A 25,179-nucleotide genomic window follows, 5' to 3' on the forward strand; every position below is an offset into this window, starting at 1 on the left:
GCGTTTGGCGGACCTAATTTCGATCTGATGACGAACCTGACTCAAGGTTGTGTGAAATGCAGTCCAAAAGGCAATGAATGAAACCAAAATTCAATTTCCCAAACTCCAAGCTATGCGCAGATCAATGATAGTAAATACAGTGGCAGATATCCCCAGGCCAAAGATTAGTAGTCGCATGTGTAAAAATTCAGTAAAACAAATCCGCCCATTTCCCTCAACATTAAACTCCCCATTAGACCGGAACACCTCTGATCCCCGTGTGGGTTCATATGGGTTTGAGATATGTGTGATCGTCGCCGTCAGCTGCATGTGTCGCCGATCTTGTCGGATGACAGTTTCTTTCGCCCGGTAGGCTTTTTGTTTGCATCGTCTAGTATGCAAAATATTGGTTCGTGCAAGAGTCGTCCCATGGTTGTCTTTCGACTTTATCTGGCCCCTGAGATAAAGGTCTAGTTCCCCTCCTAGGCATATGGGGTCGAGGACCCGATCAAATTAGGCGTGGAGATGCTGGCCATGGGGGAGCCTTCGGGAGTCTTGCGCCCGAAGATTGACAGGCGCCGCGACAGGCGGCGACTCAATCCGCGCTGGGGTGCAGTCCAAGCTTCAACGGACATGATAGACATAGGGCGCGACCGCGAGGTTCCGGCAGAGGTCTCTGGGCGAGTTTCCTCGGCGATGTTGAAATTGGGATCCAGGAAAAAGGTTGAGCGGCGCTTGATCTTGTTGGCAGTCTCGCGCGCATCCAGCTGGTAGGCTAAATCCTCCTTGATGTCGTCAAGGGCGTGTGAGACTCGGCGCAGTAATCTTGGCCGTTCGTAAATTGAAGGCTCGCGCTGCTCAAGTCCGTAGGTCTGAATCGGGTTCTCAGAGCCGTCGTCCATGGGAGAGGCGTAAAAGCGAGGGTACTTGGGAGGCATCGGCGACTTCCGAGGGTGCTGCGAGCCAAGCGATAGTGTGGAGAGGGGCTGCTGGTGTTGGTAGGGGAGGTGAGGGTCGGAAGAGCAGTTGCTGGAGGAGTATGAACTGTTGGTGGACGACAACATCTTCAATATGCAGGGCAAGAAATCACACAGGGGAAATCGAGAGGGGTAAAGAACAAAAAGTAGGACAAAGAAAAAGAAGGAATATTCATAACTTAGCTCAGATCCATCGTATTCCGAAAAAGACTAGGTAAGAGTGGATCAAGACATTGCTTTAGTTCGCGGACTACGAGGCGCCGGTCCCGTGTAACAAATAGATGACTGTAATTTCATGTTTCATTCTCTTTCTCTATTGAGTATTTGCGCGGGAAGATGCGCATTATAGGGGAGGGGGAAAGAGTTAACGATGGAAGTCGTACATGGCAAGCTTGGAAGGTATGGTCTCTCTCCTAGCTATGACTATAACATTTACCCGAGGCGAAATGTGTATGGGGGGAGCTTCACTTCAACTGTTCGGGTGACTTGTTTTTCAGGTCCGAGCGGATTATCTCTGTCTCAGAGGTAATCAGATCATCCCATCGTTTGTGTCTTGAAATCTTGACACACCCCTCCATGAAGGGCCTGAAGGGATGACGCGGCACACAAGCCACTCCCATATATAACCACATACCCTTCCATAGAAACGCGTTCAAAGTCGTGTTCGCAAGTTTCAAACCTGGGTTACCAATGCCCAGAGGTTCCTTTTGTTTCTAAAGAGAGAGAGGGAAAAAAAAGAAAAAAAAAAAGGAATCAAGTGGGACTCATCCACAGTTACCACCGGGATCTTCTGCCGCTTCAGTCTGGCGCCTTTGATTGGTCCGACTTCGGCCTCAGGGGGCATCTTACGAATAGAGGTCCTTCGTGTCCTTCTTTTTACAACAAACGTGGTGCAGCTTATACATTCAGCGTGAGACATTGGGTGGCTGAGATTTCATCTCAGCCCCTTCTTCATACTAAAAAATAAGCCATGCTCGGTTATTCTGTAGCTACTCGCTCTGACCCTACGTAATCCGCTGTGGGTATGCTACCAGCGCTGGGGCCGGGGAACCGACAAACCAAAACCAAGTATCGGAGCACACGAGGCCCCGGGACTCTTGAATCGTGTGGGTGAACCAGGATCCGCCCCGGTGTGTATGAAACAGTAACACATGGACTCCACTCCCCGCAGAGGTTCGTGAGGGGGTTGAGCGCAAGCTTCGGCGCAAGCAGCCACCGCAAGTGATGATCATCTCCCCGAGGAATTCCATGCGCCGTGGCGTATTCATCTCCATGCGATCGCCGCCTTTACATCACAAAGCGGAGATTTACATCTGCCGAGCGAGTCAGCCGAGTCCCGAAATGGTGCCACCGCGGATCAACTTACCAAGGGGATGGCTGCAGCTCAGCTGCGGCTTTTGCGTATACTTCCCGTCGAGCTCCGACCGGATCGTGTTTAACAGTTGCAAGTAGCTCTGTTGGGGCCACCGTTGCAAAGATTTGATAAACGCCCAACTCAAGGCACCACGCGCCTGTCCGTCCTGGAATGTGTCCGCTCTATCGGGAACAGGGTTAGCCGGGTTGGAGATATACGGTGGGCTAACTCACGATGTCTGTGTATCCTTGGATCCGGAGAACATAACCACGTCGGCTGGTGAGGTTTTGGTCATGATTGTGCGCTCACGCGCTTGGCCACCATTGGCCGCTTTCTTGAAGAAGCCGATCGCAGTCGACGCGACACTAGATAGGTCGCCTTGTCCGTACGAGCTGATAACGCTGAATAAATCTTGAGCTGCTTCCTTGGCCAGATTTGGCTCCTTCAGCACACCCTGTGTGGAGTAGATGTATGGCAGGTCGAGAGCGGTACCGGAGTGGCATGAGTCGAAAATGGCGGTTAATCGCACACCGGGTCGTAGCGGTCGCACCATGATGGCGTGCATGTCATCGTCGACAATATGGCCTGCCACACGATAGTCGAGCGGGTAGATAACATCGTCGAATCCGTCGTCCTCGTCACCATCCAAGTCTGGCGTGCGGCCTCCGTGGCCAGAGAAATGGATAAAGAGTGAGTCATGAGGCTGGGCATCTTTGACCAGCCAGTGCATCGCACGCATGATATTCGCTTTGGTTGGGATACTCAGCGGGTTGCGCTGATCATCGGTAAGAATGACCATGTCTTCGCGACGATAACCGAACTTATCATGCAGGAAAGACGACATGTTTGTAACGTCGTTGATACAACCACGTAATGCATTCGGCTGGCCGGTGTAGTTGATACCGATCAGTAGGGCCTTTCGTCGTCCAGTACATGCAGAGTACTGGAAGTTGTAATTGGATGGTGCGCCAGCGCCGAAGTGCTGGTAGCCTTGCGGCGGCGGTGGGGGCACGTTATTGGAATTTGGGGTTGGCCCTGCAATAGTTAGCGTATATGACTAGGCATTGTATTTCAATTTCCCCTTCTCATGACGCTTACCATTCCGGTAGGCACCGGGTATACTTCCCGGTTGTGGAGACGGGGTATGTCCCCATGGACCAGGAGAGGGCGTGTGGGCGTAAGGCTGAGGAGAAGGAGCATGGCCGTAAGGCTGAGGTGAAGGGGTGTGCGCATAGGGTGGTCGTGAAGGCTGGCCAAGCTGCTGGGGATAGGGAGCAGGCCCCGAGTAAGAAGGGCGTTGGTGGTGTCCTTGATAAGGCGCGTGGTAGGGCTGAGGCGGGGGATGCGGATGCTGCCAATTGGGACCCGCAGGAGGCCAGGGAGGCGGAGGCCCCGGAGGAGGTCCTGGAGGTGGATAGTACATAGCAATATGACCTTAGAGAACCCAAGAAAGCCCCAAATATGAAAGGATCAAAGAGGGGAAGACAAGGCAAAGACGTGGGGTGGCCTTTTCTGCTTCTTAAGCATCGGGCTGGCTGACTGGTGGGTCGCGCAGATCGGATTTATGAGAGGGCAGAATTGGGGAGCTAGGGATTGAAGAAGGATTATGGAAGGTAGTATAGTATATATACAGGTATAGGGTGAGAAATTGCCCTGGGGACCTGACGCCGAAGGCCCAAAAAAGAAGGAAAACCATGGACCCGATGCCGATTCCCGAACATTTGAACTCCACAAATCTCGTAGGGCTGCAGGCAGCACCGTTTGTCACGTGGCTTCGATTCTATTTTATCTCATCCCATCCAGATTCACAGGATAACAGGGTGGGATAGTTTCTACAGTTCAGTGATATCCAGGTCATAGTAATTTACAGTCAGTTCTCAACTATGACAATTGTGACTACTACAGTTGACGGGAATAATGTTGGCAACCGGTACCCGTAGACGCTCTTAACCCGCAACTTTTTGGAAACGAAACTCGAAACTCGTAACCCCGGAGATACATGTTCCGTTTGGAAGGACCGGAGAGATGTATAGAACATATCGTACCGCTCCTGGCTCGTTGGGGCGAATTCCGAATGATATCTGCGCGGACACGTGGACTCACCTGACCTGCGTCTGCTTACGCAGTTATTCTTAGACTCTTAGACTAGCAATGGGGTTCCACTGGATTCGTATGCTCAAGAGTGGCGCTCCCAAAATCAGGCAAATGCGCCGACGCCTTACAGAAATGCGGGGACGGCACGATGAAGGGGGCGGGGACGGGGACAGTGAAGGTGAAGGTGAAGGTGAAAGTGAAGGACGGGTTACCCAAATCAGCTATACATTCGGCGAGGGCCATAGCGAGTAGATCACACGCGCTGCACCTACTCAAAGGCCCACAGAGATGCGCCGGCGATCTTTTTGGGAAACTTGGTTTCATAAGAGCCGCACATGTACAGTCAGACGAGAAATTATTTCGGAGACCTGCGGAGTCCAGTGGAGTCCAAGCTACGTAACAGTGGCCAAACACGAGCGCAGAGCCTCAATGATGGGAATGTGAGCCGGTCATGTTCCACAACTCCGAGTGGTCTGGCCGAGAATTTATTGCATACTAGTGTTACTGGTGGTGGCTGTCGATCTATCATCAAGGGGGGCTGTGTGATCGTTTTGAGCCGCAGAGTTGAGCCTCCCTTAACCCTTTATAGCTTGCACCCGGGCATCACCCCCATACTTTCGAGATGCCTCGTTAATCCCTTCCATATTTTACTTTCCCCTTAGCCATGCCGGCACCTAGGAGTCTGGACTCCCTTCCCTTCGATGTCTTTTACCAGATCGCCACGTCGCTGGACGACCGCGATTGTATTAACCTGAGCCGCACTAATAGCACTCTCCATGATTTCATGGAAAGTGACCTCATTGCGCGCAAAACAGTCAAGGTGAGCTCCAAATCTAAGAAGCGAGCCTGAGTGCCTTAGAGCCTCCAGAGATCCAGAGATCCAAAGCCCCCAAGGTTCAGAGCCTCTTCCCCCTCCCGCTTGGCCCCAAAAGCCACCCAACCACGCTAAACTGCTCAGTCACTAACCCGTCTCACAGAACACCCTACTTTACAGTAAAGAGGGCCAGTCTGCCTGGGCAGCCCAGACCGGTTTTCGCAAGGCTGTTGGGCACCGTTTTGACATCCATGAGGCGATTGCCACCGCCGCCCCATACTCTGTTTCCGTCTTAGCTTACGGGGCCGACTTTCTCTATAACCAGGGCGTTTTGTGCTACCGCGTTGGGTATGAAATCCGCCTGCTGGATGTGCATCGTGCAGGTCGCCATGAACGAGTCTTGAACCTCGGCGAACTTATCCCTCGCTTGGGATTCGGCCCAGCCGGTCTGGATGTCGCTGAACGAGTCACGCTGCTCCACTATAATGAGGGCATTGTCTCTTTCCGCCTGGAGCGCGTAGGTGCCCAGGAGGATGCTCTGCTGGCGATCGACATGGATCGCAGATCGGGCCAGCCTCGAAGGAAGCGTCTGCTGCTTCAGAAGGCCATTCCCGCGGATTCCCCTATCTTTGTCCACCATAGCCGCTCCTATATTTGGTATGGCACTTTTACATCTGCCCACGGCTCGAGTGGAGTCTGGTCAGTTTGCGGAAAGGATTTTGCTACGTCCGAGGAGATTGAATTCCCTCTAGACCGTATTGTCGACGGGGATCTAGGTCAAACGCTCTGTTTTGAGATGTATCAGGAGCATCTCTATGCAGTCTCGACCCAGGTCGCTTCAGACGACGACGAGCGTTTTTCTTCATTTTATCATTGGTTCTGCTATACACCCGGTGAAAAGAGTTGCAAATGGAGCGGGCGCGTCTGGCGCCGCGAGCACCGCGAGGGCCCTATCAATGAAATGTGGACAGACTTGTCGATTCGTATAGACGAGACGAACGGTCGGCCCGTCATTCTTGAATGTCGTCGAGAATGGCGCGGTGGTAAGAGTGAAAACCATCGCACAAACTATATTGAACCGCTACCTACACCAGAAGAGGCAAAGACGTGGGTGGATGACGACCCGAATGATCCAACAGGGAACCACCAGCCCTATAACCAGCGACCTGAAAAGCGGCTACGCAGAAATTACCACGCTGAGTACGAGCATAATCATGACCCAAAGAAGCGACTCGAATTTATCGCAGCTCGTACCAAACACCGCAGCTATCACCTAGCATCTGCAACCTTTGTCGATCTCGTCAATGATCCTGCTCCTCAGGCCGACGGTGTACGATCCCAAGACCGACTACGCCTAAGAACAGTATCACGAAAGCGCAAAACCCCCATCGATGACGAAAGGACTGACGGTGCTCGGAAGATGCTATTCCGTTCTACGCAAGTCGACGGCCAATCAGTCGACGGCTCCGAGGACCGATTCGTCTCTCGCGGCGTGCACATGTGGCCCCACGATGACACCCCGTCTGAAATTTATAATATCCTGTGCCCCGACTCTCGTGTAGGCTCCGTACGGGCGGTCTCTGATGAGCGGTCCATAATCTACTCCGTCTCATCTGCCGGCCTACCGTCGGGCCATCAAGCTCTCATTCTGATCAGCTTTGATCCTACTATTCGTTTTCCCAATCTCACATCTCTTCGCACAATGAAGAGTTCCGTTGTTTCAGAGAACATGTTCTCGGTTGAGGTGCCTCGACCTCAGTCACTCAACTCTTCTCTTGTGCAAGAGGCAACACCTCTTTATCAGGCGATCCGTCGTGGCTACTGGCTACGATGAGCGCCCGGATGGTAGACTTATTTAAATAACCTATATACTGAGCAGATCATATAGGTATCTTTTTTGTAATAGGAGAAAAATGATAGCAATCTAATCAAAATACACGTTCAAGCATCCAATTCAACCCTTGGAAACCCTCACGTAGTTAGCCGCCTTGAAGTAAAACCTTCAGTCCTTTCTTGACCTCTTCTCAAGGCATCTTTTGAATACCTTGGTGAACCTCTTTGTGTTCCCTCGCAAAGGTCTCCCTCTACATGAAATCGAATACGTCCAGATGTCTGATAGATCAAGTCGCGGCCGCCTATTTAGGTGGCCATTGTAGCCTTACATATCAGGCATTCAATGCCCTTCCTGGAGGCACCCGAAATTTCTCGGAATCAGAAGAGACAGGATCTTTTCGTACGGTCGCTCTCTCATCCATAAGATTAATTCGTCTCTCCGGCATTTCCCTCCATCTAGTCATGTGTCAATAGAACGTTTCCCAACCTCGAGTCAAGCTTCCAAGATGACGTTAACTGCCGGAACCTGGGGATCGCCACTTGCTTGCACCTTGGAGAAGCGTGGGTGCTCGCGAATACACTAGACACTCGCTTAAACCACCGATAGCGCACCCAGAGGCCACTAAAGTACCCTTGCCCACACAAAAATGCCGCAAAACGCGGCCTGAGTAGGGCCTCCGGATCATTCTCTAGCACTCAAGCTAGTGAGTTAGCGCGAAAGCAAAGTGGGACCCAAATCGCTTGCACTCAATTTCCCGCTCGATGCAGCAGGATGGGGCCCGTTCGAGGCCAGTGGGTCGATATAAACTCATCTAAAATGAACCTAAAGCTTCAAGTCTTTCTCCCTATCCTCCTCACCGGGTGGTCCACTCGCCCCGAAAAAATGGCCCGGTCAGACCATTGCTGGCCGCTGCAGATGGCCTATGGTCTGCAAGAGCATCCTATATCGGACTTCTACCGCCGCCAGTACCCGGGTAGATCCAGGAGGGGTCCTCAAATGGGTGACGGGCCTTTCGGCCGGTGCTTAGAAATGATCCTCACGGTGAATTACGTGCTCGGACGGTTAACCCGCCGTTCCAGAATTTAAATCTCTGCTCATCCGATCAAATGAATTGTCTTTCGGGCCTACATAGCCGATTAGAAGATCTTCATCGCCCTAATACTTATCCATCTACTCGGACAGAAATCCGAGTTCCAGTATATTGACTAATTCCCGCGTGTGCCACTTCTCCGTTCGCATCCGGTCAATAGCCTTTCGGACGGAGATTGTTGCTTTCTGGAACGCCACCCGCCTCCGTTTCTTTCCTGTCACCTAAGCACAAAGGACCTCGTTCCTGGCTTCTACGGGTCCTTTTATTTTCCCCGGAGCAACTTCCTTGCTCTTATTATCACCTTCATAGACACCCGTTGGACATTGGCGTGGCCCATGAACCATCATAGATCTTGAGACGAGGATCTATCGAATCCAGATCCGCAAGGGAGACATCCCCATCTGCATCACACGACACTAGGGACTCGTGCCCGCCTTCTTCTTCTTACTTGATTATTGGGCTTTTTCCCCATTTATCATCAATATGCTGCCCCCAGTACCATCCCTTGAAGACTACGGCATCTCGCCGGAGCATGGCTTTCTCTCTCCGGAGTCTCCGCTGGAGGTCCTGCCGGATCCATACTACGCGAAGTGGGAGGCAGTTGTCGCGAATCTGCAGCCTCTGCTACTAAGCAAGCGGGTACGAGGGTTGGTTGACCGTCTGCCTATTCTTTCAACTACACACCTGCAGACAGATGCCGAGTGGCGGCGAGCGTATGTCGTACTGGTCTTTATGCTTCACGGTTATGTCTGGGGAGGCGATCGTCCTGCCGAGGTATGCTACTACCAATACCCGCCACCATTTCTTTACCATTTACTGATCCAATCTGTGAACAGAGAGTTCCTCCACAATTGACCGTGCCTTTATTTGAAGTCTGCGAAAGACTCGAGGTGCCACCAGTTGCAACTTACGCCGGAGTCTGTCTCTGGAACTATAAGCCGATATTCCCGGACGAGCCGGCCTCCGATTTGGATAATCTTGCTTGTCTACAGACATTCACTGGGTCACTAGATGAACAATGGTTCTATCTTGTATCGGTAGCCATAGAAGCCCGGGGTGCCCCGACAATCCCTCTCATGCTTCAGGCCATTTCTGCCGCTCGTGTTGGCAAAGCTGGAGTAGTGACAGAGTGTCTGCAGCAGATGGCAGAGATTCTAGACGAAATCACTGCGCTTCTGCAGCGCATGTACGACAACTGTGATCCATACATCTTCTACAACCGCATTCGCCCTTACCTGGCCGGCAGCAAGAATATGGCCGATGCTGGGCTCCCTAAGGGTCTCCTTTACGACGATGGGCGCAACCAACCAGAGTACCGCCAGTACGGTGGCGGTAGTAATGCTCAGAGTTCTTTGATCCAGTTCTTTGACATCGTGTTGGGCATTGAGCATAGACCTACTGGCGTCGGCCGCAATGCCTCGGACGAATCCAAGTCTCGGCACTCCTTCATTCATGATATGCGAGCCTACATGCCTGGTCCTCACCGACGATTTCTGGAGGACATCGACTCTATCGCCAACATCCGCGCGTTTGTGGAGACACACCGCGCCGACCCCGCTCTGCGACTTGCATACGATGCGTGTCTCTCCATGCTGCGTGCCATGCGTGACAAGCATATCCAAATTGTGTCACGCTATATTATTCTACAGTCTCGCGGAGCCCGTGGCAGCACTCACTCCGCTGGCTCGGATCAACCACCTGCTACGAATCTGGCTACCGCCAACCCAACCGATAAGAAGAAGTTACGCGGTACGGGTGGCACTGCGCTGATCCCGTTCCTCAAGCAAGCGCGTGATGAGACCGGGGAACCAGCTATTGATGCATGGGCACGAAGACTACTCAGCAACGGTCCTATGGATGCAGCTTCTGCGTCCTTGAGTAAAGTAGGAGAGCATCCGGATGGTCATCTAGAAGTTGTCGGTCTGTGCGGGACGTGGACAGCGGACGACAGTGAGGGTGGAATCTGCCACTGGTGAGAGAGAGACGGAGTCTCAATATGATTTGAGCGTTCTTCTTTGCATCTGAATTTCCGATCTGCCATTTGCAGCGAGCAAACAGGTCTGGCGTCATGGGATTAACATTTAGAAATATAGTACAAGCGATCAGCTGTAGCATTTCATCATCAATATCGAACCACGATTGACGACAACCCCCACGAGGATGTCATCTGGGCTAGAAACGCCAGGTCCCAGGTCCACTGTAGAATATTCCAGTCCACTTCTTAAGCTTCATGACGCAGGTTGACATTTGAGGCGTAAGTCACGTGGTGTGACATCAGTGAATGATGTCATTGATTATGGCCTTCGAAGTTAGGTACGCGTTGCTCTGTTGATCTATAAGAAGGGAACGTGTCTCGGGGTAAATATAATGACATCTATCATATCTGGACATTTTTAAATTCACCTTCATCCATCTTTGGAAACCATTCAAGCTTCAAAATACAGCCAAATATCTACATCCCACTCTACACCACCATCACTATGTCTTCTGACAACGGCAACTCCTCTACTCTCGGCTCCTACGTGAACGCGGCCACTGGTGCTGCCCAGCGTGCCTTCGGAGCTGTCACTGGTGACTCTTCATCCCAGGTATGCATCAGGCCCCGCGCCATTGCTCATTCTTGTTTGAAGTGAATACTAACGTTCACCAGAACCAGGGCGAAGCTGCCCAGGCCAAGGCCCATGTCCAGGACCATAACTCCCACACCACCGCTAAGCTGGGCCCTATCACTGCCGACCCCAACACCGGCGCTGCTGTCAAGGACAACGAGAAGCGCTCGGACGGTTCCTGGGACCAGACCATCGGCTCCACCAAGGAGGCCGTCGGCAACATGATTGGCAACGATAACTTGCGCCGCACTGGTGCCGAGCAGAACGCCGCCGGAAAGGAGCAGGAGGCCAAGGGCCAGCTTCAGGACTGGGGCGAGGGTATCCAGAACCGCGCCCAGGGTGCTATCGGTTCCGTCGGCGCTGCTATCACCGGTGACCGCACGGGGGAGGAGAAGTTCCGCGACATGCACGATGAGGGCAAGGTCCGCCAGCGCGGTGCCGAGGCCGATATGGCCAAGACGCAGGGTGCCTAAGCTCGATTTACGATAACGGAATCACAATCGGTGGACTTGACTTTCGGCTTTGTGTTATTATTACGACTATCATGATGATTTTGAGATATCCAATTTGAGATTCACTTTCCAATCTATCGTCTCTTGTGCTATAGAACCTACTCCACGCCTATAGATTCTCTAGATTATGCCTACACTTTTCGGGCTGGAGGGTTTTGCGTAAAGCACCGTACTATACACGATGCTTCTATACGCTCCTACCTCGATGTCCCTCCATACACTGACATGCATCCTCAACACCGCTATCTTGTGGTCTGCTAGAATCTCGGCGTAATATAGTACTCAGACTATCCCCGCCTAAGCTCTACACCTGATCAGTGATAAATACAAAGCCAGCCCCTGACCTGCTCTCAAATGGCCTAGGCTATGAAATGCTAAAGCAAGACTTGAAAATTACTTTTTGATCTATATATCATTTCAGCTATTACCCATTTCTGTCTTGATCCATTCATTGATAAACTTGGAATGAACCCAATGTCGACAGGGAAGGATCGCAATCTCTTCACCAAGTTCAACAGATTCATAGCAAATTAAATATTATTCAAGGCTGTCGGACTTACATCGTGGCATGGGCAAATCTGGGCAAGGACACTGACCGGAATTTAGGCCGTACCGTTTGATGTTGTGCTCTTTGGAATTATTGAATCACTTCACTCCATGCCCTACGACAGCGATAAAATTCCTTTACATACTCTTCAAACATCCAGAGGTCTACAAAATCATTCTCGAGAGGCGCAGAGTGACTGCTATTCTTCAAGTATTCCCCGGTCACCAGCTTGTCAGTCGCCAGTGCGGTTGACTTGGCAATGACTTTTCGATAAACTGGTTATGTAAAATTTGATAAGAGGCCATCAGAGCTGTTTTCGTCACGAATGTGGTTAGTACTAGCTCTTTTAGGTCTTGGGTATTCGAATCAGGAGACATGATAGATTTTGTGGAATGTTTCTTCGGCTCGATACAGACAGAGGTGGAAGTGGCAATGTTGAAGGTGGGCTTTTTATATCCACCTACTTCCACTCAGCTGTCAACTCCAAGCTGGCTGTTGTCTCGGGGTTGACAATGGGTCTTTCCCAAGACAAGAACTGTTTCGGTCCTTAGGTAGGCTCTAGCACATAATACTTGGGTTTAAGTCTTCAAAAACTCAATTTTGTCTCACGAGGAACAGTCAAAGAACCTTCAATAGCCCTTGCCATGGTTCTCAGTCTACCTGGTTGATAAAGACTACAGACAAAGAGGCCACAGATGAAAGTGTCTCTGTCCTACGAAGCGAGTTGGTATTAGCAATCTTCCATGACGAGATGTGTTTTAAAGGAAGATCTTCCATTTGAATATAACCGACTGGTAGAGCGTTGAAAAGTGCTCTCACGACTTGACACTCAGGTTACCCGAGCCCTATTCGAGACCAGCAGTCATTTCGCTTCCTCGGAGGGTAATTCAAGGGGTTCCGACGATTGATTACTTTATAAGAGGCTGTCTCGAGGCCTGATACCCCGCGCCCATTCCCACGTTAACCGGAACTGTGGCTATGGTCCTCTCCACATATCCCTCGACCACGCTTACAATCCTTGCCCGCGAGGACGTTGCGATCCTCGGTCGCACCTGAAAGGGAACAAAAGAAAAACAAGGAACCGGTCTAGATGCAACCGATCCAAGTCTCAGCCCGATCAAGCCATTGGGCCAATCTAGGTTGCCTCGCTAAGTTTGGCGTAGAAATGGCGCCGAGGAAGGCCGGATCGGCGGCCAAGAGGGGTCAAGCATTTGATATACGCCGTTTGCCCCAAATTCCTGCTCATGTTCTTGATCGGTTTATTTTTATTTTTTTTACAGTCGCAATGAAATTCACCGCACTACTGCTATGCTTTGCTGCTATGGCATGGGGAGCTGAGCCCCAACGACGAGATGCCAATGCCACCGAGAGCGGCTACAATATGGCATCGTTGTCTAGTGCACTGTCTGTCGATCCTGGATACAGTTTGAACTATCTATTGACATCCAATATTAGAGCCCATCTTACATCGAATACAACGGCCACGGCTCATTTTGAGAACATCTCGGCACCGCCCAGATCCCTCATTCCCGAAATCTTGTCGGTCGTGCCCATGACCGTGATCTGGGAACTTATCGACCCGCAGTCGCGCAGTATACTAGCGAGCCAGTTCAGCGCCGGGACCACCCCTAGCTGGTACAACAGTCTTCCCACTGATGTGAAGAGCTACATGTCCGTGGTGAAATCGCAGATCTCGGCGGGTGCTCTGACGGCGACGGCGACGGCGACTACGACTACGACGGGGTCTGCGAGCGCCACCAAGAACGGGGCGACTTCGACCTCGAGCGGGATGGCGGCGCAGCCTACGGCGCTCACCGCGTCGGTGATCGGGGCCTTGAGTCTTCTCGGGCTGGCCCTAGCGTTGTAGGCGGGGTCTGGGGGCTGCCAATGCGATTGAACTGCAAAGGTAGTCACGGTCGGGGCGGGTTCAGTAGTGTAGTTCAAATGATTCAAATGATTCAAATGATTCTATGATAAGAAAATGATATGACATCAATGGTATTCCGGTGCGATTTTACTTTTCCCCTCTTCCTCAATTTTTTTATTTTTTTTTGGTTCCTGGTTCCTTATTCCAGGGTCCCGTGGCGCACGAACGCTCCACACCACATGTTCCTCGGTCCTGCCTTGGTGTAGGTATAGATTATCAGAACTTGAAATTGAGCGCAATTTACATATATTAGTTGATCCACAGTCTGCAGGCTGACACCTTAGACATGCTAGATATGCTAGACATACAGTATATCACTTAGCAGTAGATCATTACCGAACCGAAGGGCAACCTCCGAAGATCACGCGGACATCTGGACTCACTCAGCTCGTGCGGACCGAGGGGCTTGGACTTGACAGGTCCATCCTGTCTACCAATGACAAGGGTTCAATCACGAGTTAGCAAAGCGAACTGCACCGAAAAAGGATGTAAGTCTCCGCTAGTTTCGCGCTAAGAATGTAGTTCCTCCACACGTCTCCACTTGTTGCCTCAAAAAGTGCCTGAGCACCTGTAGATCACCTTTCCCGGGGATCCAGAGTCCTCCGAACGAGACTCAGGATGCGGGGAGGTTACACTTTGGCCCAGTTCCGTGGGAATTCGCCTCTCTCACATGGGAAATTGATGGCCGCTGTCACATTTTTAGACGATCCACCTCGGCGCTGACTCCTAATCCGCAATCGCAAATCCATGCTAATCCGGCTTGAACCGTCCACCTGTGATGGGCTCAGCCTCGGGGCTTTTCTTCGGGTCAAATGCGGGCTAAGGTTGTAGAGGAATACCCGATCAGGTCAAACTCAACCCTGGGGCAGTCTAGATGGACTAGGATCGAGTGGGGAGAATCCTTGGAAAAAGGTCGTTTCTCGCTTATAAGCTTGGGCTGGAGGTTGAGCTTTTCTTCTTCTTGGGGCATTTTTCTTCTCTTCTTGGGTCTAAACAGTTTTATTTTCTCTCCGGCTATTTCACAATGCATTTCAATCGAATCCTTCTCCTAGCTGCGGCCTCGTTTGCCGTAGCGGCCCCCGAGCCCAAACCCAACCCCGTTGCAATGCCAGCGCCCGAGACGACGGGCCTACTTTCGGAGCTGCCGGGCATTCTAAGCGGTGCTGAAGATCTGCTCAGTCAAGCCAACATCAACAATCTTCAGATCATCATTGGCAATGCGGCCAAGCTGCTCTCCAACTCCAACCTCGACATCCTGCAGGATATCCTCACCAATGCGCACAGTCTACTGACGAAGGAGTTTGTGGACAACACTACTACTCTGATCGGGGATGCCACACCGGTGTGTATTCCTCTCCGCTCAGATGGTGGCAGTGACAATCGATTAACCCTAGATCTAGCTCGTGGAGGATGTGTCAAAGCTGCTGGGTGGAGTGCTGGGAACCTTGTAGAGGGACATGAGTTTATGATTTTCATTGTTTTTAACGATAGTATACGAGACCAATCAAGGGAATATTATATTTTCAATCTTGGAACCTTCACAGAACCCTCAATCGGTGCATCGAGCGTATCTTCATGGGATGGGTATATACACGGGTGCAGAAAAGAAAAGAAAAGAAGCACGGCCAATCAACCTACCACAAAAATGAAAGCAAAGAGAGAAGAAAAAAAGGCCCCAAGACAATTAAACCACATTCAATTTGTCACGCAGACGATCCTTATAGTAGCGCAGCGGGTAGGAGCGCATTTTATTAGGCATGGCTGGATACACAGCCACCGAGAAGCCCATCCAGGTGCGGTAGAGAGCGCGCGTGGTAGCCGTAGAACGCAGCCCATACGCATCGCGTAACTTTGGGGGCAGCATTTCAATCGTGACAGACCGCAGGAAGGGCTTGATCTTCTGGACCCAGCCGGGCATCTCCTTACTTTCACGCAGATCCTTTGCAAATGCAGCTGCGTCGGACGAAACGGTCAGCTGCGAGACCTGGTGGTCCCAGAAGGACCAGAAGGCCTGTCGGGTTTCGGGCCAGATGCCTGCGGGCATTCCCAGGCAGTTCATCAGTAAGGTGAACTCGCCGTATCCGCGCTGAGCGGTATCGTAGTCAACGCGGCCGTAGACTCGCTGGTAGAAATCAGTGGAGGTGGCATAGAGAGTGGCCGCCATCCACAGCTGGAGAGGTGGGTGATGGGCAAAACGGTTGTTGCGTCCCCCTCCCAGGCCTGGGGCTTCCCCACGGGCCAGCAAGTCTAGCAGCGTCTTGCGCTCAGCGCGAGTGCCAAACACTAGATTGGAGATATAGCTGATATGGGCCTGGAGGGCATCCACCAGCTCTGTGGCTAGCTCTTTATGACCCCCAGTGGTTTCCTCATGACGAATCCCGGGCAGAGCAGCCTGGAGCAGTAGAGCGGCGCCCGATCCAGCAAACAGAATTCCTTCCTGGAGAATCTGGGGAAGGATCTCCAGCTGTTCGAGGGCATGGAGCCGACCCGAGTCACTGGCGGTAGCGGGCACAGCCTCGTGCAAAGCAGCCTCGGGCTTCTCATCCACCGGTGATTGAGATGAAGACGACATGACGGACTTGGAAGTTTAGGAGAGTAATTCTCAGGGACCCTTAGAAGAAAAAAAAACCTCCAAATAAATAAAAAGAAAAGCTCAGGAAAGTAATCCGTTAAAACCAGACATCAGACTCGGGTTCCCCGCAACCCCAGGAAAACCGTGGACGGTGGACCGTGGACTAAGACTGTGGACCGTGAATCGTGAACCGTGAACCGTGAACCTAGAACAGAAAGGAAGACTCGGTACCATGTGAAGCCCCTTTTTCCCCATGACGAAAGACCGCGGTTTAGTTAGATCGCCATTCCCCGTGCTGATCTTGACTGGGTTGCACAAAGGGCCAACTCCGCTCGTGGGGCCATTCCACCTTGGGCAAGCTTGCTCCGGCCCTGGTTCTGAAAACAACCCCCCTTTCCAGTCCACCTTTGTCCACTTTTTTTGTTTTTGCGACTAGCGCAATCCACATCTATGGGACCCTCAGTCCGGGGCCGTCTGGGCTTATTTCGCTTCGCCTGGATAGGCCCTGGGGCGATCTCCGACTAGCGAGAGACATAATAACGCGATCCTCCCCCAGGTTTTACCCTCGGTCTGTGACTTGATCCGACTTGACCTGACTTGACCTGGCTTGACCTGAATCGAGATATATCTCTCACCATGGGCAAGAATACCGACGACAGGCCGGCCTACTTGAGCACCGATGACGCCAAGTACTCCCTAGGTGTTCATCGTGGACCATTGGCCCCCGCGAGCGATGACCCCAAATTGGAACAGGTTCAGTCCGCTGGCGGCATCTCGTTAGCTACCAATCGATCCAAGAAGGAGAAGTTTGCGCGTCATTGGAAGCGTTTCTGGTGCTGCTATCTCATCGGAAATGTCATCTTCCTCGCCATCTTCCTCCCCGTCTTGTAAGTCGATCAATGTCTGTTCCTGGCAAAACCATACTGATGCAGGCGCAATTAGCTTCCTTGTCGCAATTCCCGCCATCTCTCAGCTGGTCGTCAACAAGTCCGACCTGGTCCTCGTCAATGCTGCGGTCATGCAACCGCGCGCCGAGTCCATCCAGTTGACCCTGGAATCAGCGCTGAACTTGAAGATCGCCCTGCCTGTTCGCATTGAGCCCATCGTGCTGGATCTGTTCGTGCGCGATACTGGATCCGATGCGCCATGGGGCAACGTCACCATCGCTGGCAAGACTATCAAAGGAAACACCACCCTCGGTGTCACTAACGTGCACACGCCCCTCATCAACACGACCACCTGGACCAGCTATGTGCATAACGTCGTCTTTGATAAATATACCGCCTTGTCACTCAAGGGCCCGACTAACTCCTATCTGGGAGTGTTGAAGTCGCCTGTGGTCATGGACAAGGACGTCGTCTCGCCGAGTAAGCTTTCGCCCCTCCTCTCTCCCCTTTTTTGGGGAGGCAGCAGAGACAGCAACTAACCTGGATTCTAGCCCTGAATTCTTTCGATGGTTTCAGTATCACCGACAGCGCTCTGCATCTTCCCCCGAAAGCAGATGGCACGAATCTGGTCGGCAACGCCACGTTGCCCAACCCATCCGTGCTCACCATTGAGATCGGCACAATCACCCTCGATATCAAGTCGGGCGACTTGGTCATTGGAAATGCCACCCTAGAGGATCTGACCATCAAGCCCGGGGACAACAAGCACCCCCCTCCGGGCCGTTCTGGACTTTGACACCATTTTTGAGAACCTGGGCACTGTTCTCAAATCCCAGGCCAGTCTTTTGAAGACTGGCAACCTGACCTTGGATACTATCACCAAGTCGGTCGTCTGGGAGAATAAGACCGTGCCTTACTATACCAAGGTCATGTCCGGGCTGACGCTTCCGGCCCAGGTGCCCCTGATGGACACCCTGAAGAATACTTTACACAGCCTCAACTTAACCGAGCTCGCGGCATACGCCAAGTCAAATAGCACTGGCGGCGGGCTCCTGGGCACCCTGGAGAACGATCTCAAGAATGCGGATTCCGATTCCGGCTCCGGCTCCGGCCTCTCATCTATCTTGAAGAGAAACACGCACATCCGCGAAGCTCTCAAGAATATCCACCCGGTCAAGCGAGACGCCGCACTGGACTCACTTGCCAATCTCTACATGAAGCTCTGATCCCAATCTCGACGATTTTGTTTTTATGGCGTACCTGTGTTTTTGATGCTGCACCACGTCTTCTGACGCCGACACGATTGTGCTTTGGATTTGATTCCCCGACGATGGCCCTTCCAGCCCATGAGTTCTGGATGGAGTTTACGGATTTTTTTGTACATATACCTGGCCAGCTCGGCTTAGAGTTCCCCGGTCAGAATGGCCGTGATAGACGATAGATGCTGGGGCTGGTTCAGAAGATAATACATAAAGTTATGACCATACGATCGGCGGTTTCACATGTAGATAGCGGCAGGGACGGAGTACCGTGCATGGCAGTGGCAATCGCAAATGCAATTAGCCTTGCCCGAGGTTGAGTGGCAGCTCTTCCAGGCATGAGTGTGGGGGGGCGCTTGCGGTTATACTTCGGCAGAGCTGCTCCCGTGGAACAGGTAACGAATTGGAAATAGTCGAGGAAATGGGACCACGGGTGTTCATGTCTATCAAGATAGACGTGGTCAGAAGGATGGCATTCCATGTTGACGTTTCGATTCCGAGTTTGACCTTGTTTCAGTGGCTACGGGCTACCCTCACTACTAGACGCGAAATATCTTGCAGGATTAATAATGATCGGAGTATTTTGCATTCTGTACAGAGTTGTTGTTACACCTCAAAATTCAACGCCATTTCCGAGGGAGATATTTTTTGGCCTCCAGCGAACGTAATTAATGCCAGAAAAATAGATGCAGTGAAAGTGATGGATATCAGTGCTGGCTCCACTCGATCGTGTTAAGATCAATGCCCTCCTGCACCAACTCCCAAAGCGGGCTCAGCTCACGCAGGAAGTGCACGCGATCCTGAACAGCCTTGAGGACGTAATCAATTTCGGAATCACTGGTGAAACGACCGATACCGAAACGAATACTGCTGTGAGCACTCTCGTCACTGCTGCCCAGGGCGCGAAGGACGTAGCTGGGCTCCAGCGAGGCGGAAGTGCATGCACTGCCTGATGACAGAGCAATGTCGTTCAGAGCCATCAGAAGGGACTCTCCTTCAACGTAGGCGAAGGAAATGTTCACGCAGCCCGGGTAGTGGGCCGTGGGGTCACCGTTCAGGGTGGTGTGCTCCATGCCAAGCAAAGCCGAAGATAGACGCTTCGACAGACGCTCGATGTGCTGTGTGTCATACTAGATCGGAGGCAGAATTAGCGAACATGGTCTTATCCTCAAGTCTCCAAACGTTTCAAATATCCAAAAAAAATACGGTCAGTACCCCTGCACTGGTTTTCATGGATACCGGACATCATTCCTCAAGGGAACGTAGCTACCGTCCGAATACCTCCCAAAACAATTTCAAGCAGTTGTTTAATCATCGCAAAATCAATCATGGGCTAGCGAAAAGAAAGGGAGTTTTCTTACCTCCATATCTTGGGCGGCGATACGGCAAGCTTCGCCGAATCCAACAACCAGGTGGGGAGCAATGGTTCCACTGCGCAGGCCACGTTCCTGACCACCACCAGAGATGATGGGATCCAGACGGACACGAGGGCGACGGCGGACGAAACAAGCTCCAATACCCTTGGGACCGTAGATCTTGTGGCTGGAAATGGACATCAAGTCAATGTTGAGCTTGTTAACATCCAGAGGAATTTTGCCAACGGCCTGGGCACCGTCGGTGTGGAAGAAGATTTTCTTGGACCGACACAGCTTGCCAATCTCCTCCATGGGCTGGATGACACCGATCTCGTTGTTCACGGCCATGATACTGACGATGGCGGTATCTGGGCGCATAGCAGCCTCGAGCTCCGACATGCGAACCAGACCGTTATTCTGCACGGGCAAGTAAGTCACCTCAAAGCCCTCATCCTGAAGGTGGCGACAGCTGTCCAGCACACACTTGTGCTCGGTCTGGGTAGTGATAATGTGCTTCTTCTTTCCCGAGCGGCCGAAGAACCGAGCCACGCCCTTCAAACTCATGTTGTTGGACTCTGTCGCACCGCTGGTGAAAATGATTTCCTTAGGGTCGGCTCCAATCAGGTTGGCGATGTGCTCGCGGGCCTGTTCGACGGCCTTCTCCGTCTCCCACCCGTAGGCGTGTGTGCGCGAGTGAGGGTTTCCGTAGATTCCGGTGAGGTAGGGAAGCATGGCGTCCAGGACACGGGGGTCCAACGGAGTGGTCGCCTGCATATCGAGGTAGATGGGGCGAGTGCCCTGGTCCATAACAGTAGCCTGCTTGAGGATACCGGCGGAAGGACTCATGGCGGCATCGCCAGAGGCCTTGGAGCCGGGCAACTCAACACTTCCAGGCGCGACACCGGCCTTCTTCATAAACGACTTTTGTTCCTCCTTGATCGCGGTCTCCACGTTGACCTGGGCGTTACTGGACTTGGTCTCGGTGACATAGGACCGACCTCCGCGGACACCGGTGGCGAGCACTCGGCGAGGCACAGCCCAAGTGCCCTGGGAAGCCAGACGCCTAGAATAGACGCGGGAGGCCTGTCTCCAAGCAGCGGGTGCAGCGGACGACATGATGATGATGATGATGATTCACAGAAGCGTGAAGATGGAAGGAGGAACCGGGCAGGGCGGTCGCATTTTCCGATAACTCGGGGTATTTCCCGATCGGGAAACTTTCGGATTTAAGCTTTTCCGCGCCTGAACGCCTCGATCTCCGATTTGTAAGAGCTCTTCCTCTTCATTAGAAGATTATGTACATGATCAGGGTCTCTAGTCGGGGTTGCATAATGGTGTGAGCAGTATCACAGCTCCAGGCACCACTCGATCGACCGATCCAGGGCTACGGGGGTCGATAGCCAGCGGTACAGAGTTTGGCCTAGCTGCGCCCGCCATGCCGAAGTCGCGAAGATACAGGATACACAAACGAACACATGCCTAAGAGCCTAAGAGCCTAAGAACCTGAGAGCCATAGAGCCTTAGAGCCTAAGATGGCCCCGATGTATGGGGTAGCGCTTGATGACGTCCTGCACCGCCTCATCACATAGGGCTGCAATGGAACGTGGGCGATCGTCACGGAAACACCTCCGAGAATAATCCTGGTGCCTGTGGATGAAGGAGGGGGGAACCATGCGCCACAACGGGGCGCTTTTTAGCATTCTAGTGTGGAAGATTCGGAGAATCCAGGCAAGAGACCAGGTGCGGTACCCAAAGTCCGGTAGTTAAGGTCGTAGTGCGCAAGTAGTGCAAATCCAAGGTACAGCCACAGCCGATCGTCTATGTCATAGCGGAGAGAGAAGCGACCGTTCAACTCGGATTCTACCACCAACACCCCGCCTTCCGCAACTCTTCCACCTTCCGACCTTCCAGAATTCAAGATTTTAGACTCGCAAGCTTGGGGGCTTCAGGCACATCCACCATGAGTTTCAAGGGCTTTACCAAAGGTATTTCGCGCGCTCCGCAGCAGCTGAAAATGAAGTTCAATATCGGCGAGCACACGCAAGATGCCGTCTATACCGATGCCGAACGCCGGTTTCAAGAGCTCGAGACTGAGACCAAGAAGCTGCACGATGAGTCCGAGAAATACTTCCAGGCCATCAACGGTGAGACTGATCCGACCACTCCGCGGCATGCAGCTCGAGAGGGATCGAGTTTGCTGACCGCTCCCAGGCATGTTGAACCACCAGATTGAATTCTCCAAAGCAATCGCCGAGATCTACAAGCCCATTTCGGGCCGCGCCTCCGATCCCAACTCGTATGAAGACGAAGGAAACCATGAGGGGATTAAAGCCTGCGAGGAATATGAGGCCATTGTCAAGGATCTGCAGGAGGCCCTTGCACCAGAGCTGGAGATGATTGAGGCCCGCGTCATCAGCCCCGCCGACCAGCTGCTGGAGGTGATCAAGGTCATCCGCAAGGTCTCCGTCAAACGTGACCACAAGAAACTCGACTACGATCGCCGCCGCGCCACCCTGAAGAAGCTGGAAGAGAAGAAGGACAAGTCGATCAAGGACGAAAAGGCTCTGTACAAGGCCGAGAATGATGTCGAGCAGGCGACCCAGGAGTTCAATTATTACAACGATCTGATGAAGGAAGAACTGCCTAAGCTCTTTACTCTGGAGGCTGAGTTCATCCGCCCGCTCTTCCAGTCCTTCTACTACATGCAGCTCAATGTTTTTTACACTCTGCACGACAAAATGCAGGGCATGCACATTAGCTACTTCAACCTCGACCTCGACGTGGAGGAGGCTTTCGAGCAGAAACGAGGCAATATCCAGGAGCAGGCTGAGGCTCTAGCCATTGTCCACTTTAAGACCAAGGGACTCGGTCGGTCCGGCTCTAAATTAGGCCCCAAGGGCCTCGAAGCTAAGGGCTCTATAAACCGCGGGCGGTCCAACTCTACCTCGACCGATAACCCCCCACCCCCATATTCATCTGCCGCCACTCCCAGTCCGACCGGCAGCTTCTCTGCTGCTGCCAAGTCCAAGCCTGCACCTCCGCCTCCGAAGCCGAAGCCCTCTCATCTCAGCAAGCCCCTTGAGTGGGCCACCGCCCTGTACGATTACGAGGCTCAAGCTCATGGTGACCTTGGGTTCTCTGCGGGTGATGTGATCGAGATCACTCATCGTACCGAAAATCAGAACGAGTGGTGGACTGGCCGGATTGATGGCCGCGAGGGCCAATTCCCTGGTAAGTCTCGAAACTTGGAAGGTTCTGCTGCGCGGTGCTAACAATCGCATTAGCCAATTATGTTCAGTTGCAATAAGGTGCTCGTCATGTCTAGCTTTGATCTTCCGTGCTCTGGCGCATATGGTGCCATTACATAGAGCGTTTTTGTAAATATCTTCGATTTCTTTAATCGCTCAGCTCAGCTGGAGGGAAATGGTGTGCTGAGCTGCTGTTACGTCGGACCCGAGATTTAGGGAACCGAAATTCCTGCAGTTTAATAAAGCCTGACTTTCGTGGTTTTGCTTATCTTCAACTGGCATAGCCACGCCTTAACTCGCCCAGTGAACTGATGTCTGCCTTTGAGGGCTTGATAAGAAGTTGATATTTGGTAATGTACACGAGTTCAAGTTACCAGCGAAAACACTGTGCCCGTATTCGAACTCGGGCTCGCTTGAGGGCCGGGACGATTGAATACCTGATTGTTCGATGATATCCGCAGCATCTAAACCAAAGATTTGCCCTTTCCAGAGTGTCTGACAGAGTCGACGGAGATATCGTGCTCAACCGAGATCGCCAAGGGCATCTCCGAGTCCTGCGAAGGTTTGCTGATTTGTTGGTCTGTATAGCACAAAGTCTGTCCAGTGTAACCCGTAGCAGTCATCTCGGTTCTCGAGCGGTTCGTAGGCATCGATCGGCTCATGTTGAAGGCGAGTGCGCGCCACAGGTTGCGAGGGCTGCGAGGTGTCTCCATTCGCTGGGCGTTCTCCAGTGCAGCGCCGGCCCAGATCGAGGACAGCGGCAGGGAAAGTGTAACCAGGGTCAGAACGTTGTCGGCAAGCTCAGGAACGTGCGAAAAATACTGAATGATTGAAAACAGAGCAGGAATCGTCATGGTCTGACAACCACAGACGAAAATGATCTTCATAGGGCCGAAATCACGCACACCGAGTCGGCGGCGTTGTGTGATTGCATGACCCAGCTTGGCAACGAAAATGGCACAGAAAAAGCAGATAGCGGCGGTAATTACGATGTTGAGTGCGCTCTGGAGCCACACCCATGGACCCGTGCTCTCGAGGGCCATGATGGCCATGCAGTTGATCACCATCCATCCAATGCGAAATCCGATGGGTACCAATGCCACCAGCACAGACAGCGCGAGCAAGGGTCTTCGGTATCGACGGCGCAGGGTTTTGCACACTACCTGCACCTGCACGACCAATGAGGCCATGATGCACATAACAAGCATGGTCTCAAAGACGGTCCCCAAGATAGAGATGGCGTAGGCTCTTGGCCCGACGCTCGAGTAATCGCCGGAAAAATAAGGATAGATCTTCTCGAAAGGGGTGGAAAAATGAATGGTTTCGAAGAGCAGTCGCAAGGTGTTGAACGTCAACGCCAGGCCATTGAAAACGAACACAAATGAGCCGCGCTTGTCGCTGTGTGTCAGGAGAAGTAGAAAGACCAGAAGGACGACCGAAGCCCCGAGCTGAGAGCCATAATTGATGCAGATCCGAACATTGTACTGGTAGAATACATCGAGCGAGTAGATGTTCACCGAAACCTCCTGGCCATCGGGTCTCCAGAAATGGATCACCTGATAGACAGGATTTCCCTCAGGAAAGGTAATGTTCATGATGTATGGATATCGTTCGAGTCGGAAAGAATGAGTAGATATTCAGAGGATGGTAGCAGGTCGGAGAGGGCTATAAAAATACCTAGCATATTGCAGAGCTTCAGGAGCCCAGGAGAGGCAGACATCGTAGAGCGAAACAGACAATGTGAAAGAATAGAGTTGAAGCTGCAAAGTGATGTCGTGATAGAGTACAATACTAAGCGGGAGGCGTAACAATGTTAAGGCGGGATAACAAAGACTGGCTGCGACGGCGAATGTCTAAGGGGTCGAGTCTGGACTGCTTAACTCTGAGTTGTATGACGACCACACTGTCTCGTCCGGGATTTGGAGCCGATTGCGGTGATTGTAGTAATAAGTGTGATAATTGTGATGGTCGTGACTTTTAAGGTTGGTGGTGCGCACCATGTTGAATGGCCGTGGCGTGGTCACGACCTTTACTTTGGTCCACAATCAAGACATGACATAACAATCGTATGCTAATTCTATTTATTACCTTGGATAATCCTTTGAGACTAACCTCTCTTCC

General features: G+C 52.2%; 12 protein-coding genes across 12 annotated transcripts; 7 read left to right on the forward strand and 5 right to left on the reverse strand.

Annotated features, from left to right (window-relative positions):
* Positions 1–461: 461 nt before the first annotated feature.
* On the reverse strand, positions 462–1,043 carry N7443_008106 (uncharacterized protein; the record flags this gene model as incomplete). The annotated part of the gene is made up of 1 exon (XM_056888162.1): positions 462–1,043. One exon carries the CDS (start codon positions 1,041–1,043, stop codon positions 462–464), a length of 582 nt encoding a protein of 193 aa, XP_056739853.1.
* A 1,200-nt stretch (positions 1,044–2,243) lies between these two features.
* Positions 2,244–3,733, reverse strand: N7443_008107 (caspase family protein; the record flags this gene model as incomplete). Its single annotated transcript, XM_056888163.1, has 4 exons — positions 2,244–2,269; positions 2,323–2,492; positions 2,544–3,345; positions 3,409–3,733. The coding sequence occupies 4 exons, from the start codon at positions 3,731–3,733 to the stop codon at positions 2,244–2,246; spliced, it is 1,323 nt and encodes a 440-aa protein (XP_056739854.1).
* Positions 3,734–5,068: 1,335 nt separating this feature from the next.
* Positions 5,069–7,052, forward strand: fbx15 (F-box domain protein; the record flags this gene model as incomplete). The annotated part of the gene is made up of 2 exons (XM_056888164.1): positions 5,069–5,224; positions 5,382–7,052. The coding sequence occupies 2 exons, from the start codon at positions 5,069–5,071 to the stop codon at positions 7,050–7,052; spliced, it is 1,827 nt and encodes a 608-aa protein (XP_056739855.1).
* A 1,573-nt stretch (positions 7,053–8,625) lies between these two features.
* N7443_008109 (indoleamine 2,3-dioxygenase) lies at positions 8,626–10,118 on the forward strand (the record flags this gene model as incomplete). The annotated part of the gene is made up of 2 exons (XM_056888165.1): positions 8,626–8,916; positions 8,979–10,118. 2 exons carry the CDS (start codon positions 8,626–8,628, stop codon positions 10,116–10,118), a joined length of 1,431 nt encoding a protein of 476 aa, XP_056739856.1.
* Positions 10,119–10,622: 504 nt separating this feature from the next.
* Positions 10,623–11,224, forward strand: N7443_008110 (uncharacterized protein; the record flags this gene model as incomplete). Its single annotated transcript, XM_056888166.1, has 2 exons — positions 10,623–10,730; positions 10,793–11,224. 2 exons carry the CDS (start codon positions 10,623–10,625, stop codon positions 11,222–11,224), a joined length of 540 nt encoding a protein of 179 aa, XP_056739857.1.
* Positions 11,225–13,095: 1,871 nt separating this feature from the next.
* On the forward strand, positions 13,096–13,677 carry N7443_008111 (uncharacterized protein; the record flags this gene model as incomplete). Its single annotated transcript, XM_056888167.1, has 1 exon — positions 13,096–13,677. One exon carries the CDS (start codon positions 13,096–13,098, stop codon positions 13,675–13,677), a length of 582 nt encoding a protein of 193 aa, XP_056739858.1.
* A 1,084-nt stretch (positions 13,678–14,761) lies between these two features.
* Positions 14,762–15,188, forward strand: N7443_008112 (uncharacterized protein; the record flags this gene model as incomplete). Its single annotated transcript, XM_056888168.1, has 2 exons — positions 14,762–15,079; positions 15,138–15,188. 2 exons carry the CDS (start codon positions 14,762–14,764, stop codon positions 15,186–15,188), a joined length of 369 nt encoding a protein of 122 aa, XP_056739859.1.
* Positions 15,189–15,421: 233 nt separating this feature from the next.
* Positions 15,422–16,309, reverse strand: N7443_008113 (oxygenase MpaB family protein; the record flags this gene model as incomplete). Its single annotated transcript, XM_056888169.1, has 1 exon — positions 15,422–16,309. One exon carries the CDS (start codon positions 16,307–16,309, stop codon positions 15,422–15,424), a length of 888 nt encoding a protein of 295 aa, XP_056739860.1.
* Positions 16,310–16,945: 636 nt separating this feature from the next.
* N7443_008114 (DUF3712 domain-containing protein) lies at positions 16,946–18,422 on the forward strand (the record flags this gene model as incomplete). Its single annotated transcript, XM_056888170.1, has 4 exons — positions 16,946–17,196; positions 17,252–17,676; positions 17,748–17,895; positions 17,948–18,422. The coding sequence occupies 4 exons, from the start codon at positions 16,946–16,948 to the stop codon at positions 18,420–18,422; spliced, it is 1,299 nt and encodes a 432-aa protein (XP_056739861.1).
* A 740-nt stretch (positions 18,423–19,162) lies between these two features.
* Positions 19,163–20,926, reverse strand: N7443_008115 (IscS subfamily cysteine desulfurase; the record flags this gene model as incomplete). The annotated part of the gene is made up of 2 exons (XM_056888171.1): positions 19,163–19,585; positions 19,817–20,926. The coding sequence occupies 2 exons, from the start codon at positions 20,924–20,926 to the stop codon at positions 19,163–19,165; spliced, it is 1,533 nt and encodes a 510-aa protein (XP_056739862.1).
* An 844-nt stretch (positions 20,927–21,770) lies between these two features.
* On the forward strand, positions 21,771–23,082 carry N7443_008116 (amphiphysin; the record flags this gene model as incomplete). Its single annotated transcript, XM_056888172.1, has 2 exons — positions 21,771–21,954; positions 22,022–23,082. The coding sequence occupies 2 exons, from the start codon at positions 21,771–21,773 to the stop codon at positions 23,080–23,082; spliced, it is 1,245 nt and encodes a 414-aa protein (XP_056739863.1).
* A 440-nt stretch (positions 23,083–23,522) lies between these two features.
* On the reverse strand, positions 23,523–24,653 carry preB (alpha-factor pheromone receptor STE2; the record flags this gene model as incomplete). The annotated part of the gene is made up of 1 exon (XM_056888173.1): positions 23,523–24,653. The coding sequence occupies one exon, from the start codon at positions 24,651–24,653 to the stop codon at positions 23,523–23,525; it is 1,131 nt and encodes a 376-aa protein (XP_056739864.1).
* Positions 24,654–25,179: the final 526 nt, after the last annotated feature.

Source organism: Penicillium atrosanguineum (genome assembly GCF_028827265.1).
Source record: "Penicillium atrosanguineum strain IBT 20685 chromosome Unknown utg000006l_segment0_segment0, whole genome shotgun sequence".
Classification (NCBI taxonomy): domain Eukaryota; kingdom Fungi; phylum Ascomycota; class Eurotiomycetes; order Eurotiales; family Aspergillaceae; genus Penicillium; species Penicillium atrosanguineum.